Source organism: Coccinella septempunctata, chromosome 5, assembly GCF_907165205.1.
Source record: "Coccinella septempunctata chromosome 5, icCocSept1.1, whole genome shotgun sequence".
Classification (NCBI taxonomy): Eukaryota; Metazoa; Arthropoda; class Insecta; order Coleoptera; family Coccinellidae; genus Coccinella; species Coccinella septempunctata.
The window spans coordinates 39,406,022-39,418,958 of record NC_058193.1 but is presented as its reverse complement, the minus strand read 5'-3'; the positions used below and the strand labels follow the sequence as shown (position 1 = coordinate 39,418,958).

General features: G+C 38.6%; 1 protein-coding gene across 4 annotated transcripts in view; it reads right to left on the bottom strand.

Annotated features, from left to right (window-relative positions):
- Positions 1 to 12,937, bottom strand: part of LOC123313323 (complexin) — a 157,880-nt gene that overhangs the window by 36,597 nt on the left and 108,346 nt on the right. The window contains exon 1 of one of the 4 annotated variants that reach the window (XM_044898164.1): positions 1,270 to 1,335. The exons of the other annotated variants lie outside the window; for them this stretch is intronic. Coding sequence (XP_044754099.1) covers positions 1,270 to 1,282 — 13 coding nt within the window. The 5' untranslated portion in view covers positions 1,283 to 1,335. Of the gene's footprint in view, positions 1 to 1,269; positions 1,336 to 12,937 lie in introns of those variants that run through there. 4 annotated transcript variants of the gene reach the window in all.

Below are 12,937 nucleotides of genomic sequence, written 5' to 3'. Positions count from 1 at the left end.
AAGGCAGATCTGTCCCTTGAAAGGCTCTATAGGAACTGTCAATTTGGCTTTTCTCTTTGGGCATTAAGTATATATAATCAATTTTCCATGGGAGTTCTGCTCGGGCCTTCTTTATTTGCTGATGAGGAAAGAAGTAGCAGTAAGATTGACACAAATCCTTCGTACATTTAATGATACATATTCGTCCAATATGAAGAGAGTCGAGTATGAGGATTATATGAAGACAACATTGATAAATTCCCATGGCACACAGAAAAGCTGATGATTGAAAAAAATTGTGGGAGAGATACTTCATTTATGATGAAAGAGATAATGAATATTCAAGATGAATATTAGAAGCAGTCTTTTTGTTAGTTTGTTGAACACCTAAGTGTTCTGTGAAAATATTTCTCCAGAAAAAAGGTTCATTTGGTATGAATTAATCGAAATCTTCGTCTACGTCTACTAACAAGAAGAAAATCATGTATGTGATGGTCAAAAATCATCGAGAACTCATGACATATCCTAAATATCAGAGTCAACTGGATTCGAAAGACAAATCTCATCTGGAAGGAATAGATGCTAGTTAGGAAAATTATCACACATTTTCCTCGTGCTTCGTGACATTTCATCCAAGGGTCGGCCATATACCAACATGGCCTTCGCAATTGCCTGACACAAACCTGTTAGAGTTTTTCATATTTCATTGTTCGAATTCATATCGAGAACTCTACTCTTGTAATATAAGATGGTGAACGGAATATGAAGCAACAGGTGATGGAACTTTGAAATTTTTGTTCAATATAAATATAACATTGAGGAAATATGAAGAGAACCACGAAAATTATGTCAATAGATCAATACCATCTCAAAACATCGAATATCACCACGAAACATGATAAAAATTCCAATAAAACGACAGTAAAGTGAAAATATCATACAATAAACATCGAAAACACGAACAAACACAACAAACAAACAATAAACAAGAAGAGATCGAATATCGAGGCTGCATGGACGCATTGTCCAACCGGAAGTTTTGAAAGTAGCAGCATATCATGCAAGTTCGAGAAAATAGATCGTAAATATCGAATACACAGAACCGTAGGTATATATTACAAAGAACAACATGCACCTCACACACAAACGGACGCGTAAAGTAAATCGAGTAGGTATTCACAGAGTATGGATAGATAGAGGAAGAGTGGAAATTCAAGCAAGTGACATCAAACTTATCAAAAATCAGTCGTACCAGTGGATCAGAGTCTTCTGGCAAGATACGAGTCTTACCTAGAATGTTCATATCTCTACTGACGCACACAAGTTGGGAGACTGCTTTTGTCGGAGGCACTGTTTTGTTCCGCACTGCGTGATACGTCACCCCGTTGGCTCCACCCCCGACGGGGTCGGTGGTGGGGAGCGGCGGGCATACGGAGCGATGCCTTGCCTTTAAATGCCCCTTTGATGAGTCCAGAATTAATGCTTCATTATTTCAGGTTGCCGACTATTAAAGGGTCATCTTTTTCATTTCGGGAAATTGAGTATTTCCGGGTTTGGGCCGGGGAAACTGCCCGGATGAAGGGGTGGAGATGAAAAAGGAACGGTGCATTCGCCATTTTGCAACCTTTTTTTTGAGTGCGAGGGATTACGATCATTCAGAGTGATAGAGGAATCGGTGAAACTGATAAACTTCGATTTTCTCTTCAAATGCAGCCCACTTGATCTGATACTGAGGATTTGCAATAAAAAATCAGTCCTCTCTTTCTGGAATAAGAAGCTATACGATATGTGACGTGTGTATGTAGAAAAAAACCTATCCATTCATCAGAAGTAGAAACACAAGACAATTGCACAGACACAGACACTCTGATCGAATACAATATGTTCGAATTGAGTAAAATCAACTAAACGAAACTTTTTTAGAACTACCTTTAGAACATTGGTTAAAGCACAACAGAAGTTTTAACAGTTTTTAATATCAAAAATTGGAATTCAATACTGTCCATTCTGATTTTTCACATTAAGGCGTATCATACGTGTAAAAAGAAGGTTAATTTCAGTCCTAACAGACTGATGTAAAGCGATTACAATAATGAATTCACAGTTTCAAAGGGGTGGAAATATCAAATCGATTTTTCTCGAATACTATGCGTCCTAGTGATATCGAACAAAATACTTTTTTGATGAACAGTAGATTATTGAGGTCTAAAGAAACACTCTTTACCTATATCAGTTTTTCCAATTTGCCCCTGATAAAAAGATATAGCCATTCTAAGTTTTCATAATGAGCTGTGCCACCGCAGAAAAAACAAACTCATCTTCAGAGTAACTAGCTTAATCTCTGACACTACACATCTGTGGATCTTTTAAAGGGAGTTGTATTCGGTCAAAGTACCCAAATATACGAATATCCGAATATCACAGATATTTTTCTCTCGAAAACGGCGCATTATACGAGGAAATGTGAGGAATACTTTTATCTTATGAAACGTTCAAAGATTCAAGTTAGTTGAGTTGGGTTCTTTGAATTTTTGTTATATTTATGGTACGTAATGGTCATAATGAGAAAACTTGAAGACGTGGGTGATATCTTGTGTTCGAAAAAGATTCATAAAATAAATGGCAAACTATATTCTAAAATTAATTTCATTCGATAAAACCGTTTGTGTGATAGATCTAAAAATATTTTTTTTATGGTTTTTCAACAGCCTGTAACTTTTAAACCGGGCCGATTCGGAAAAAATGGTAAATGAAGAAAGTGTTTCTTTGGACCTCAAGAATCTAATGCTAGAATATTTGTACGAGTTGAACATTCACCCTGTTCATTGCATATTCCTCAAATTTCAGGCGATAAATATCATTAGTTTAGAAGAAAGGCACAGAGGGATGAGTAGGGCATCTGCATCAGGCCTTAGACCTCCCAAATGACAAAAAAAACGACCCCTCAATATCCAATAGAATATTCCACCCCCATCCACCCGGTCCAATTTCCGAATAGCTGGGATGTTATCGACCGCCCCATAACATCCTCTTGATTATAAAGCGACCGCATTCTCCCCGTCTAGATGAATTCCTCGATGCCCATTTACGCGCCACCGTCAGAAGTATTGTCTGACGATCGAAGGGAGATCTAAGCGAACTGACGTTCCCAATTTACGCTGGATATCCTGCGGGATACGTGAGAGGACTGCCCCGCTAGAACGGCGGCGTAGACCGCGGAGGCGGCGGCGTATGTCCGCCGTTAACGAACTGCCGACTCCGTGAGTTGTTCGGAGATTAAAGGTTTTACGCCGCCGACTTAAGGTGTCTGGATAAATTGGGGAAAGTGCCGTATCCGGGAAATCTAGGATATAACGCGGGATGCCCGGAGACGGTAGACATAGGAATTCACTCTTCGGGGGGAGACGGATTGAGAGTTTCTCTTTTTTTTTGCGGTCCAGAGATTTCGAATCGATAAAGATCGTCATTTACAAGTGGCGGAGGTTTCATGCAGTCCTCATCCTTAATTTTGCCCTCTAATTGACACTCTGAGCATGTAACCATAGTGATAGAAATGTAGCTCGAATTAATTCATGTATACTGAGCATTCCTTTTTCTGTATACTTAGTATAATTCACCAATAAGAGCAAAATTTCTATAGGTGAAGCTGAACAGGGGATATCCCTGGAAAATCAAATGAAAATTCTCCCTGAAAATTTGTGCATAGTAATGAATAACCGAACCTTATCCAGTAGAAGATGAAATTTTTAGATTAAGCCAGATATTCGATTATTTCAAGGGACTTATAGTTCTGATTGAAGCTGCAATCCACTTGAGAAATGGGCGAGTCTTAGTTGATGAAAATTGTAGTTGAAAAGTTATCATAACTCGCTTAAAATTGCAAAATCTTCAGATTAAGCTACTACGATTAAGATTATTCACGGGAGTCATAGTTTTAAAACGAGTAAAAAGATTCGCAGTAGAAAATTCATTGTCTTAATCAGGTAAAATACTTACAAATTCAGAGACATGGTTTCTTTTCTTACCTGCAAAGAAAAAAGGGGTTAGACATAAATAAATTTGGGTGAAATGGAGAGAAAATTTATTTTTCACATTCCGATTCGTCTTTATTTTACTTTTTTATATAGTTCCATCATAGAGTTACTGAATTGCGGAGACAAAAGCCTTTAAAAAAATTTGTGATGAGTTTCCTTCACGTTTGTTGATGCTGAATGATTGAATTTTCGAAAATCAGCACCGAGAGATATTATTTTCTAGGGTGAGTCTTTGACTCGTACAAATATTTCAACAGCAGATTCTTGAGTTCGAAAGAAACACATTTTTCCTGTACCATTTTTTCCGATTCGGTCCTGATAACGAGATGAAGCCGTTATAGGTTTTCATAATGAGCTGTGCCACCTCTAGAAAAACAACAACAAACTAACAAAATCTGTGCTATCTGTGGATATTTCAAACAGAGTTGCTTTCAGTTTTTAGGTACTTTGGTACCTAATTTTCCGAATATCACAGACACTTTTTAATTTTTGAACATAAAATTACTCGAAAACGCCGCAATATACGAAAAATGATGAAAAATACTTTCATTTTATGAAGCGTCCAAGTATTCATTAGATAGCCTCCAATTTAGTTACAAGAGTTGGGTTCTTTGAATTTTTGGTAATTTTATGGTACGTAATGGTCATAATGAGAAAACTGGAAGACGTTGGTGCTATATTGTGTTCTTAAAATATTCATCAAATAAATGAGAAACTATGTTCCAGAATTCATTTCATTCGATAAAGCCGTTTTTGAGCTCAAAATAATTTTTTGATGGTTCTTCAACAGCCTATATCTTTCAAACCGAGCCAAATCGGAAATAATGGTAAAGGAAAAAAGTGTTTGTTTTGACCTCAAGAATCCACTATTGAAATATGTATAAGAGTTAAAGACTCACCCTGTATATCTGTTTTCCGTCATGCCGCCAGAATCAGATCCTCAAATCCGCAGATAATGAAAGCTCGCTCATAAAGAATTATGACCGTTCAACGAAAAAAACCAAGAACGGCGCGATAAAACATCTGCCGGCCCAAATGAGAACAGAAGAAAGATTTCATTTCTTTCTCGGCCAACACGAAAAGAATTATTCAAAGTGAAGCACTCTGTCGAGGCCGTAAACCATTGCGTTTAAAATAAAAAAGTTCCGGTATTTCTTCCCTCCTGGAACTTATCTCGGCATTTTTTACGCCCGTCGACATGCAACGCGTTTTCTTTCCGAGATAAAGGGCGGATTTATGGGGGAACAAGTATATTGCATTTAGGTCAAATGTGGATTATCTCGGATTTCCCAATTCCGGCTGATCCCCAACGATCGTTGAAGTCGGAGTGAATCTGGAAGAAATCGCCGAGCTGAAAAGCCATAATTACGAAGGACGAAAGTTGATACTGTCTGTTTCTTCATCTTGCATTACCGAAATCGAACAGGGGATGGTGCAGTCATATAGCAACATGATACAACTGTTTTTTCGTTCTTGATTGACATCATCATCATGTTTTGTAGACAATCCTTGTGGAAGATAATCTTCCAATATCACTTCATTTGAAGGACGACAAAATGACACTTTGCTTCTGAACCCCTTATGGAACGTTAGTTTTGCATTTTTGATTACCCACCACAATTCATGTGAATGTATCGCGATTTCGTTGGAAGGAAAACATGTTCAATTCAACATAATTTTCTAGGGCATTTGATAACACAACACAAGTGTTGGTCGAGGAGGCATTGAAAGACGAGGAATGAACAAAACCATCGTCTATCATCAAGAGTGGGTAGCCAAACCATCTCTGTTAAAGCCACTCGGAAAAAACACCTCATAGGGGAGTACTCTCTTCTCTTCTATGGAGCCTAGTAGTGGATGAGCTTTTCCATAGGCTTATAGAATTTGGGTAACGAAAGTAGAGTCATTCGGGGTAACTGAGCGCAGTGGGTAAGTGTGCGCAGTGCGTATATCTCGACTATGCAATGTATGAAAAAGGGGTTCATTTGGGTGAAGCAAGGGCACAGAATCGCCATATTAGTTTTTCATAGGAGTGCGCCGTGCCTCGTTTCTTTAACTTTTTATTTGCAATCAATCAAATTCACTAGTTTTCTTGTTAATTTTTAGCATCTCTGCAAATTCTGCCAGGTCCAAGTTCCGAGTCCGACAGTGTTAAACAATATTTTATTCGATCATGGGCATATTAATCTAAATATATAATAAAAAATTTTAGGTTCTCTTAGCTGCTTAACTCTATAAGAACGTCAATTCAAATTTTGGCTCACTGGGGAAAGTGTGCGCGGGTAAGTGTGCGCATAGATTCATTATATGTGCATTAGTTCAGTGAGGAATAAATTATGACATTGTTTTTTTTTCTTGGTTAAGACTCGATCAATATTGTCCTATTTGTTCAGAAAAATATGAAGAGCCACCAACAGGGGAATGTATCAAGTGTTGTGTTCACCAAGAATTGTGGCACGGACAATAATGTACTGCTTGTAAAAAGGCGCTCCTGTATTGACAATAAACAGCATTTCTCTAATATTGTAACATTTTGATGACATTACTTTGTAATTTGTTTTGATTGTGTGGTTCACAAAGCACTGCATTCACTTACCCCGTGAGGGTGCGCACACTTACCCGCAATACGGGGCATGTGAACGCACTCCGACTTTCTCCATTAAATTCTTTTTTGCGGAAAGAAAACGTTTTTGTTTGTTTGCTTTTTGATGTTTTTTTATAGATTAGAAAATTCTCTATCTTATGAATATGTTTTAATTTTCCCAGCTTCAACATTTGAAACAGGGTATGGCTTGAAAGGCAAAAGTGTGCACAGTTGCCCCGAATGACTCTATAGGCTTCAAATAAGACATAATATTTCTATTAGTAAAGGGAAAATTCGAGAGCACCTTATGCGATTTAGAATTACCGAGCAATTGTGCCTTTCAGTCCGGCTAAAAATTAAACCAGCCACGACCACAATCCTCTGAAGAGAATGGAAGTCTGAGATAAACTTGAACTCTGCTAGAAGGGTTTATATTCTTCGAGAATACATGAAATATTGACTGCTTCGAGCACTTTTATCCAGAGAATGGTAAACACCGAAGTTAATAATTCTGTATTCTACTTTTTACGCAGCCATTATAGAGCGATGTTGAATTTAAATTCTACATGAATAAATGACGAAAATCTACCCACTATCACAATGAATATTTCATCTACCCGTCCGATATCGGCGATTTCGATTAAAAAAAAACGGACGTGGTCTATCTCCGAACAACGTCGATTATACGAATTTACCAACCGATCAAATGAACCGGAAACCGGAAGAGAAACTACCAATTGACAAATAAACCGGGCCGGGGGCAGTAGGTCGAAAAAAAGCTTATTCGCGAGATCGCTTTGACAGTTGAGCCGAAAATAAATTTCGACAGAATGCGTTATTCCCCGGGAGCTTTCATCGGCGACCCAGAAAACGCTGAAATATGTAGCATTTCGAATGAATTTAACACACAGGGATTGGATGGCGTCGGATCCGTTCGGTGTTCTTCACGTGTGAATGGACCCCGCGTCGGAGTTTCGATGAATTTTTTCGGTTTGATTGTGCCGCTTTATCTGGACGCTCCCACCCTATACAGTTTCGGTCAATTATTTCACCCGGAAAGGAAGTATTGTAGCTTATTTTGTAAAAGTTTCATCACCCACAATCCATTACACTCATGGGAAGACAAGGTTTTTTTTTGGGGGGTTTTCCCTGAGCTCTTGTATCATAAGAATTTTATGGTTCCCTGTTAACTCTGTTCAGCTATTGTTCGATCCTTATCCAAAAAATAAAACATAATTATTCCATGGCAACCCCAAAAAACTGAAGCAAGAACTTTTCCAGCAGATTTTTGGACACGAAACTTCTCAGGTCTTGGAGAACCAGAGTGTCGCCATTTCATCGATCGTTGCTTTGTTTCTGGATCGTAGAAATATACCCAAGTCTCATCCATAGTAACAATTCGGTTTAAGAAGTCTACATCGTTTTAAAATCGAGCACAGATCGAACGCGATGCTTTTACCCTTGCAAGCTTTTGGTCAACATTCAAACATTTGGGGATCCATTTTGCAGCAATCTTTCCCATGTTCAAATTGACGTGAACTATATGATGAACGCGTTCGTATGAAATATTCAGTGCTTCAGATATCCGTTTTAGCCCAATTCCACGGTCTGATAAAATCATGACAGGAACTGTATCGATATTTTCGGGGCCTGACACAGAAACTGGCCTTCCCGATCGGTCATCATCTTCAATGGAAAATTTACCTCTTTTGAAGCTTGCAGTCCAATTTTTCACGGTCGCTTACGAAGGACATTGATCACCAAGGGTATTCAGCATATCTTCGTAAATCTGCTTACCTCTTAACCCTTTTACATACTTGGTGATGGCTCCATACTCCAATTTTTCGATTTTCACAATTTCGGTGGACATCTTCTTTCTTTTAATTTATTGCGTAACTCTGGTTTATTTTTTTGACCTCAAACTTCCCAATGACACTTCTAATGAGTTATTGTTCGTTGCTATGGTAACGGAATGTTTTTTTTATGCGTGGAACTGGTCTTGGCTAACTAGATATCAATGCATCCTCGTAATGGGGTACACACTACTTATGTCTGCTCCTTGTTCAGTGACTGATAACAACACAGGACCGCCCTTTGTTCAGGTGAAAAAAATTCTATTCAGAACAACCGGAAAACGCTTAAACTATTACCTGAGACCCTGATAATGAACGAAAGTTTGTCGAGCTATCAACCCCGTTTGATCCCCCCTGCAACTTTTTCCCGACTTTGCCAATATCGTTACGGCCATTTGAAATTCAAAATATTTCATTCCGGGTAAGAGCTTTCTCGCCTAAATCAGTGTCTGCTGCCGTATACGACATCAACAACCTTCTCGTGAAGTCGCCGGACCGCCAGGTCTTGGATTAAACTTCGGGACCAACTGCGAATTTATTATAATTTGGAGGGGTAGTCTTCCGCTCCTTTGTTTCGTGCCCTGATTTTAATTGCAGATGAACCCTTGTCTCTTATACCGCGGCTCTAATTGAATAAAAACATGAGTTAGCGCGATTTTCTCCTAGATCAATCGGAAAAAGTGGCGGACGTTTTAGTGGAATTGCAGCCGGAAATGTTTGTTGTAAATGGCCGAGCTATAAATGTACATGAAACAATTAACTGGATTTTTTTATCCTCCAGATAAACAGCATCTACGATCATATTTCTGATTGTGTGAAAAAATGCCTGATGTCAATTCAGATGATACGACGATTTATTGATATCTAGTTAGCCTAGACCAGTTCCATGCACACAAAATTGCGTTACCATAGCAACGAATGATAACTCTTTAGAAGTATCAGTGTGAAGTTTGAGGTCAAAAAAGTAAACCAGAGTTACGAAATAAATTAAAAGAAACTATCGAGCCATCATCAAGTACCTGTATTTAAAAGGGTTAAGAGGTAAGCAGATTCACGAAGATATGCTTAATACCCTTGGTGATCAATGTCCTTCGTATGCGTGAAAAATTTTACTGCAAGCTTCAAAAGAGGTAAATTTTCCATTGAAGATGCTGACCGATCGGGAAGGCCAGTTTCTGTGTCAGCCCCCGAAAATATCGATGCAGTTCATGATTTTATCAGACCGTCGAATTGGGCTAAAACGGATATCTGAAGCACTGAATATTTCATACGAACACGTTCATCATATATTTCACGTCAATTTGGACATGAGAAAAATTGCCGCGAAATGGATCCCCACATGTTTGAAAGTTGACCAAAAGCGTGCAAGGGTAGAAGCATCGCGTTCGATCTGTACTCGATTTGAAAACGATGTAGACTTCTTAAACCGAATTGTTACTATGGATGGGTACATTTCTACGATCCAGAAACAAAGCAACAATCGATGGAATGGCGACACTCTAGTTCTTCAAGACCTAAGAAGTTTCGTGTCCAAAAATCTGCTGGAAAAGTTCTTGCTTCAGTTTTTTGGGATTGCCATGGAATAATCATGATTGATTTTTTCGATAAGGGTAGAACAATAACCGGAGATTACTATTCGACATTACTGACCACTCTACGTGAAAAAATTGAAGAGAAAAGATGCAGAAAGCTATCCAAAGGTGTTTTGTTTTTGCTTGACAACGCCCCTGCACACAAATCTCATGTTGCCATGTAAAAAATTCGTGATTTAGGGTTTGAATTACTAGAAAACCCCCCTCATTCTCCAGCTTTGGCTCCATCCGACTATCATCTCTTTCGTCAACTAAAAAAAGTTTAAAAGGTCGTAAATTTTCTTCCAACGAGGAGGCAATAAAAGCTGTGGAGGTCTGCTTTGCAGAGCAAGAGGAAACATTTTTTTTGAAAGGTCTAGAGACGTTGAAGGTTCGCTGTAATAAATGTATCCAATCAAGAGGAGAATATGTTGAGTAATAAAATATTTTGTCATTGAAATTTTGTTTGGTTCTATAGTAGGCTAAAATTTTTCAATATAGCCTCGTATAACAGACTTGACCAGACGGTCTTCCAACATCAGAACTTATGCAACGTTTCTTCACTGTAAGATCGAATCTCATTCTTGTTGTTCAATACTGGAGAAACCGATATTGGCCTGATTGGGTGAATTATCTACAATCCAGATTGTCGACGTTTTCTATCCCAAATCCCATAGTTGTTCCTTCGGAATCCGATGAACTCCCATATTCGAAAACAATTTTTCAACGGCAAACAAATTCTCCTCACTCCCCTCAACAACGGCTTTTCAGCCCGTGTAATTACATCGTATATTCTCGCTGCTCCACCACCATCCCCCCAGATGCTCGCATCGATTCCGGCGGCAACACATGTGTGTGTGAATAACACCCCATCTTCGACTTTTCGTTTCCGCGCGGTTCATAAATTACGAAGCTCATAAACAGGGAAAATTTCATTCCGCCGAATTCTATTCGCCTCCGAAACGGAATTGGGAGAAATATGCACAATTTATTATGACGATAAAATGACGGATCGCACCTTTGCCTGTGTGTTCTTAGGGGGGTGGAGGTGAAAGTGGAATATGGATTTTCAATTGGAGCGAGGTATGCCACTGATTGGGTTCGAAACTTGGTCTCCACGTGCGACACGAGAATATTTGAGAAAAGTTGACAGTTATTCCTCGAAGATTGATGTATTTCCGTATTCTTGTTTATAATTCAGTTTTATTTGAACAAGCAACTGACCCGAAACGTTTCTGTGTTATGGGAAAATGCATCTACAAGATAAATTTTATGGAGGAAGAGAAGGAATCTTCAAAGCTTCTAATTGACTCGTACAAATATTTCAACAGTAGATTCTTGAGGTCAAAAAGAACACTTTTTTCCATACCATTTTTTCCGAATCGGACCTGATAAAAAGATGAAGCCATTTTACGTTTTCATGGTGGACTATGCCACCCCTGTGACACTACACAACTATAGATCTCTCTTAAAGTGCCCAATTTTTCAAATTTCACAGATACTTTTTGATTTTTGAACATCAAATTACCGGAAAACGGCGCATTATACGAGAAAATATGGAGAATACTTAATTTCAGAAAGTGTCCATAAGGCAGCGTCTAACTTAGTTTCAAAATTTGGGTTCTTTGAATTTGTTTGGCATTTTTATGGTACGTAAAGGTCATAATGGGAAAACTTGAAGACGTGGATGATATCTTGTATTCGAAAAGATCCAACAAATGAATGAAAAACTATATTCCGAAATTCATTTGATTCGATAAAACCGTTTTAGAGATAGAACTAAAAATGAATTTTTTTATGGTTTCTCATCAGCCTGCATCTTTTAAACCGAGCTTATTCTATTCTATTCTTATTCTAAAATTGTTGATACGCAAGCAGGATCACTTATTAGAAGGTGTAGAGCACCTAAAAGTAAGTTTTCCCTCGAAAATCCACTTCAATTTTCGAACCGTGTATTTGGTCAGTAAACCCAGTGACCTACAACTAATAACCTGCTCCAACCTCCAAATTAAAACTCCTGTCGCACCCTCCCTTAGGCCCGACACAAACAATAAATCCTCATCAAGCGAACTTCATTAAAATTCCCGTTGAATGTCACCTCTTCCGACCCGTTAAAAAAATTCCTACCCCCTCCTCAGTCCGAAAGTAACGTGGTTCAAGAAATAACGGGCAAATTGAGATGATTGCGTTTCACTCTAAACAATGATGAATTAAGATGGAGGGCTCGGATGGCTCGCTCGACGTGATAAATGAAGGCAAACTCGGATTGTCTATCCGAAAAGTGCGAGAGGAGACGAAGTTGTTTGTATCTAGCAGCGGGGTTGGCAGACGTTGTTGAAACCCGTGGGTTTTATTGTTTTGATAAGCTGGATGTGCGTCTGTCGCTTATTCCTCGAAATAACATGTTCACCTGGATAGACGATTCGATAATATTGTTGTTGATTGGCGATGCCGCTTTCGTGCATACGAAACGTTGTTATCGTGGGAGAATTAGGTTGTTTGATTCTACTTGAGAAGGTGGATTGTAACAGTAAAGTAGATATAACAAAAAACATTCGTGAAGTGAAGTGTTGCCAAGACGAGACCGGCTTGTAGTTCCATGTATATATAACCAAGCAGCCAATCTCCAAAATCTGCACACCCTAAATCTAAACTTTGATCAAAATATGGGACTTATACGTTTTCTTAGTGTGATAGTGTGTGACGATAGTGAAAGAGTCAAGCCACATACGAGGATTTATTGATATCTAGTTAGCCCTAGACCAGTTCCATGCATGAATACAGTACCTGTATTTAAAAAGGTTAAGAGGTAAGCAGATTTACGAAGATATACTCAACACCCTTGGTGATCAATTTCCTTCGTATGCGACCGTGAAAAATTGGACTGCAAGCTTCAAAAGAGGTAAATTTTCCATT